The following is a 6,231-nucleotide window of genomic DNA, read 5'->3' on the forward strand; positions in this document are numbered from 1 at the left end:
CCTTGCTATCGAAGTCAGTTCATTGTACCTTTATACTGTATCACTGACAAAAGTTCGGTCGAAGTCCGTCGAGGAGTTCAGGAGAAATCGAGGCCAAACCCATATGGTCTTTACCTTTGACTTGATCTTGTTGGCCTAAGCAGCTCATCATTCCTTCATGTTGTATCACTGACAAAAGTTTGGTCGAAATCCATCAAGGGGTTCAGGAGATATTGCATCCACAAGGATAAACTAAGTCGACTCCATATGACCTTGACCTTTGACCCTATGACCTAGCTGACCTTCTCAGTTCATCATTTCATACTGCATCACTGATAAAAGTTTGGTGGAAATCTGTCTATGGGTCCAGGAGATATTGTACCTACAAAAGTGTTACGGACACACGAACCCACGCACGCATGCTCTCACGCACGAACGCACGGACAGACCAATCATTTAATGTCTCCTCCAACATAGGTGGGCGCAGGCATTAAAATGAATGGTGTATGTGTTCTTGAACCTGTTTCTTTTTCGTGAAGAAGAACTAACTTGGTTGTAGTCTGTGTGCTTTCATCTGAAGGAACTAGGCAGGTCTCACAACTTGAATACTAAGTCGTGGTTGCATGAACTTCCATTAGCAGGGCCGGCCCAAGCAGGTGCTGGGCCCAATGCAAGGAGTAGGGGTGGGGCCCCTCTGATTTTGAATGTCAAACCCACAGCCCCCCAAAATAACACAATGTAATAGTTATGCTTAATGCATGGACTCAGATATTAATGCAAATGATTCGTTATGAATTAGAAATGTAAAACAAAGATTTCTAAACCACCATGTCATAGATATATACAATACCTACAAGATACAGGATATAATATAATATACAGGATACAAGATACAATATAATATGCAAGATAGATACAATAGATATATACAGCCAATACAATGACAAACAGACAATGAGCATGTTCTGGATCAGATTCATCTTTTTGCCTTCATCCTTGAGATTAAGAGATTCATTGTGCAGTTTGACATCATTCACTGTTCCAGTGAAGTTTTAACTGTTGTTATGTAACTGAACCTTAGAGAATTATCTTGTGGGACTTAATGCCTGCAAAGTCTCTGATTATTTCATTGTAGTCTAGCTGAGATGAGACTTCATTTTCAATTGAAAGTATGGCTAGGCCATTTAGACGATCTTGTGTCATTGCTGACCTCAGATTATGTCTTAATAAGCTGCAACTTCGAAAAACTTCTTTCACCTGATGCCACATTAACAGGAATGGTCAGCAATATCCTCAGGGCAATCCAAAAATTTGGGAAATCTACATAGCTGTTCCTTTTAGAAAGGAAGCTTAAGATTTCGGAGGGCTGGGAAGCGATCTCCTCTGGAATAACAGACTTTAGAGCATCCATTTCTTCTGCTAACATGTAACCGTCAATATCTAAGGTGCAATTTACGGTGAGACTTTTCTCCAAGTTGGCTGCATGCTCTCTCATTTCTGCTTTGGTATGGTTGTGGCAAGAAAAAAAGAAACCATACATAGTATCATGCGACTTCAACTGCTGGAATCTTTGTTCCATGGATGAAATTGCTCTATCAAGGATGAAATTGAAATATCCAATTCTGAAACTTTCGTGTGGACTTTGAACTGGCTCATCTTGAGCTTCATATTGAAATGTTCGTTTCTTTCTACGAATTCCGTTCTCTTTAAAGACAGGTTCAGTGTCCATATCATTGGCTATCTCCTTTGCATCTGCAAGAGCATTGTCAAACCCATCAGTTCTGTATTTCTGCAGCCATGCAATAGTTCTCTCCATGCTTTTGACTGCAACAGAAAGTTCAACTGCCTCACCTTGTAGCTGTTTACTGACCTGATTGACCTGAAAGAGGAATGCATACCAAAATACTATGGAAACGATGAACTTGAAATTTTGAAGCTCACTGCATAGTGACATAGCCTCACTGCGAGCTTTGGAGTCATTTGTTTCTTCAGCAATATCCACTAAGGCACCGTAAAACTGAACAATTTGGTACTTCACAACTTTGACACTGTCAATACGACATTCCCATCGGGTTTCACTGAGAGGTTTCACAGTCATGTCCTTAACATGTCTTGTGAAAATTGCCCATCTCTGAGTTGAAGCAGAAAACAAGACATACAGCCTTTGAAGGATACCAAAGAAGGTCATTCCCTCTGGACACGTCTTGGCAATGTCCCCCAGTAACAAATTGTAACTGTGGCATGCACAGGGTGAAAAGAAAGCTCTTGGGTTCATTTCCAAAAGAAGAGCCTGAACACCAGACATATTGCCTCTCATGTTAGCACCATTATCATAGCCTTGGCCCCTGATATCTTGTAAATTTAAACCCAGTGTCACTAACTTGTCAAGAAGAACATCCAGGAAACTCTTTCTTGTACTTTCCTTCCCCTCAATGAATTCAATAAAATGCTCATATATTCCAACAGGAACAGTGGAGCCATCAGATACATATCTAATTGTCAGAGACAACTGCTGTTTATGACTAACATCTGGAGTACACTCAAGTATAACAGCAAAGTATTTTGAGGCCTTTATACGGTCAATAATGGTCTTCTGGACTTTGTTACCCATCAGCTGAATCAACTCATTCTGGATATGCTTGCCAAGGTAATGGTCATGGATCTCTTCATCCCTGGTTCGTAGCAGGTGTTCTTGCATAACAGGATCAAACTTGGCAATCAGTTGGACTAGGCCAAGAAAATTACCATTTTTAGGTTCAAAGAGTTTATCAACAGATCCTTGGAATGCCATGTTATGTTCTGAGATAAACTGAACAATAGCAAGGGGGGGCTGAAAAACATTTTGCCACCCTAGCTTTTCATCATTGATTCGCTGCTGATGAATCCATAGAGCAATCCTTCTTTAGTCTTTGCTCAGCCTCAAACTATTGAACACTTGCCTGCAAGTGACCACTGGACTTTTCATGCTCAACTAAATCCACACTTGCACTGGACCAGTCATGAAACCCATCAGAGGACAGCGTGGCATTAACACTGGAAAAAAGCTTACAACAAAAACAAAATATCTGATTTTTTCTAACTGAATACACCAGCCATTTTCTTTGCATCACCTCCCCATTTGATAATTTGCTCTGAAGGTAGGAATTTGAAAGAGGCAGGATCCTCATACTTTTCAGTAAAGCTAACATCAAAGCTGCTGTCTTTCCTCTTGAGTTCTGATGTACGCTGCTGAGGCAAGCTAGATGATCATGTAGCTTGTTCAGCAGTTTGCACGGAAGGAGCTGCAGGAAGATTGGGCAGATTTTGGACCTCCATGGAACTGACTGACTCACAGTCTGACTCTTCGGTCTCAGTGTCATTTTTTTTAAATGATAAATTTCTCCATTGCTCCACGGAGACGTTTGACTTCATCTTCTTTTGCTGCCTTTATCTTCCTCTTTTCACTGCCGCTCAGGTAGAGTTTGTCAATGCCACGCTTTCTTTTCGACATCTTTTTGCAAGGGGGGAGGGCTAAGGTTCATTAAACAATATTGAAATTTTTCAAAAAGATTTTCTTGACAAGTGTTAAATTAACTGCTGTTCAACTCCTGCTGTTAGCAGAAGATGAAGGGATTTTCGGCCGGGGAATTTCATAACCAAAACCACTAACAATTGGTGCGTTACAGTCAGAGAAAAAAACTGCTAAACATTGCTGTTATCAAATGGATCCAAAGACACAGGCATCAGCAAAAATACATAAAGGCCTGGGTCCTAAACTCCTAATCATGGATGTCACAATACCCACAGTCAGCTCATGTAACTGCAAACTGAATACAGGCCTGATGCATATAATCCCGGTAGAAATTCATTTAATCGTTTTAAGGCAAATATTTCCAACAGAAATTTACAGACTATATTTGGCAGAATCTTTTCATGAGCCCGATCAGGATCGCACAAGAAAACTATGAAACCTTGGCCAACAGCCGAAATCACTTGGCTCAAGGACTCAAGCAGTTAGCACTCTTTAATTCAGGAAAATGCATGCAGCACAAATTTCACAGATTAGACCTCTGATAACCCTACCAAGACAATCAGTCAAGCCAAGAAAAACCTCACACTTCTTGAAAACGTGTTGAAGAGATAAACATGAAGAAGAATGTGATAAATCTGCAAGGGTCATACATCTAACCTCGCGCAGAGCGAGGCCCTAAATGAGCACTATGAGAGAGGCGCACGGCTGGTGCCTACTACATAATGCTCAATCAGGGGCCCGCTCATGGCTGGTGCCTACTACATAATGCTCAATCAGGGGCCCGCTCAGCTGCAGACAGGTCAAGTGCGTTGAGCCACATTATGCTCTATCAGAGGCCCGCTCGTGAAGCGTGGGGCCCCTAAAGGCCTAAAAGTTTTTTTTTTTTTTTTCTGGGGGGTGGGGGGGGCCTAGAGGAGCGGGGCCCAATGCAGTTACATCGCTCGCATCGCCCTAGGGCCAGCCCTTTCCATGAGCCTTAGTTACGTGGTAGGAATGAGTCACCTTGGTCACTAGTTAAATCCGCCCTCCAATCTGACTAAACCTGACCACCAGCTAAGCTGAAATCTCTTTCAGGCTTGAGTAAGCTAACTATAGTTTATTTTTCTAGCATGAAGTGTTTTCATTCAGTAGGGACCTTGGTTGATGAAAGAATTATAACATTTTTACTCTAAACTGACCAATTATTTCTTCCATTTAAAGCTTGTTTCATCTAAATGAGCAGAAGAAAAAAAAAGTGCTATGGCTCTACATCCTTTTCATAACACTTCTTCATGACTAGCACTACTTTCAAGTGTTAATTTATTGTTACATATTAGCATTAAGGATGATTAGGTGGCAGTTTTAGGCCAAGTATGAGTAAAATCAGTGCAGCATAGTTTTTTGGTGATCGGGAGTCCACTCGTATATCATTGCATTATTGTTACCGCCAGACGATTTCGTTCAGCAATCTAGAGAGAGTGATATAGATAGATAGACAGACAGACAGACAGACAGAGACAGTGAGGAGATTAACAACAGCTGGAATCCTTATTCAGAGTGCCACTAGGCTAATTTATCCTCTCGCAAATATAGCATAGAACACATAAGAAAGATAATCAATTTTCCATCACCACCGTCATCATCGCCACCGCTCTCATCATCATCATCATCATCTTCCCTGCCTCACTCCCCACCAGCATATTATGATGCAGTCCCTCCCACGTACACGGATAAAGAAATATAGTTGTTTTTCTCCTTCTCTATCCATCCGCAGTTTTAAGTTTAGAGATACAGTTGGACAGACAGCTAAATAACTCTTTTTCTCAGTTGTGATTTAAAACACGAAAATGGCGAGCAAACACATTCACACACACACACACACACACACACACACACACACACACACAAAGCAAAGCAAAGCAAAAATGAGTCTTATCTCCACTAATGTGTGTTATGGGTGGCTCAACTTTTCCCTGCTGCATTTATCAAAACTTGGAATGAGTTTTTCTTTTCCATTCTTTTTATAATCATTTTCACGGTTTTCTCTGTGAATAGTTAAACACAGACGCATGCAGTCTATACCCACTTCTCGAGATGAACATAAAATTAAGCGTGCAATACTGATTGTGTGCTTTCTCTAACACTCAGCTTCTAGGACTCTCTCCCTCTCTCTCTCTCTCTCTCTCTCTCTCTCTCACATGCATGAACATTTTTCATCCTATTTAAACTTTACGTTCTGCATGTACACACACACGTACACACATACATGCACACACATACACACATACATACACACATACATACACACACATACACACACATACACACGTACGTACACACATACATACACACATACATACATACACACATACATACACACTTACACATACGTACACACATATAAACACACACTTACACATATACATACACACACATACAGACATACATACACACATACATACACACATTCTTCATATTTAATCTTTACGTTCTTCTGCACACACACACACACACACACACACACACACACACACACACACATTCTTCATCACAACGCCAGGTCTGTAAATCAAGGAAAATAATGTTATTCTCATTATAAGCACTGACACATCCATTGTAACTTTGTCCATCCCTCACCCCCTGTGTCGTGGTGCCTTATACGCCGTGATCCTCGCCCACACATCACATACCACCACACCACACCACATAGCACTACATAGCACCACACCACATAGCACCACATCACACTGGTTACCCACAAA

At 41.1% G+C, this 6,231-nt stretch overlaps 1 protein-coding gene across 1 annotated transcript; it reads right to left on the reverse strand.

Annotated features, from left to right (window-relative positions):
- Nucleotides 1-1,195: 1,195 nt before the first annotated feature.
- LOC145396720 (zinc finger MYM-type protein 1-like) lies at nt 1,196-2,770 on the reverse strand. Its single transcript, XM_080270007.1, has one exon. The coding sequence runs from the start codon at nt 2,768-2,770 to the stop codon at nt 1,196-1,198; it is 1,575 nt and encodes a 524-aa protein (XP_080126133.1).
- Nucleotides 2,771-6,231: the final 3,461 nt, after the last annotated feature.

The sequence above is a fragment of the Coenobita brevimanus genome, chromosome 39, assembly GCF_032717465.1.
Source record: "Coenobita brevimanus isolate Jiangsu-jjx chromosome 39, ASM3271746v2, whole genome shotgun sequence".
In the NCBI taxonomy this organism is placed as follows: domain Eukaryota; kingdom Metazoa; phylum Arthropoda; class Malacostraca; order Decapoda; family Coenobitidae; genus Coenobita; species Coenobita brevimanus.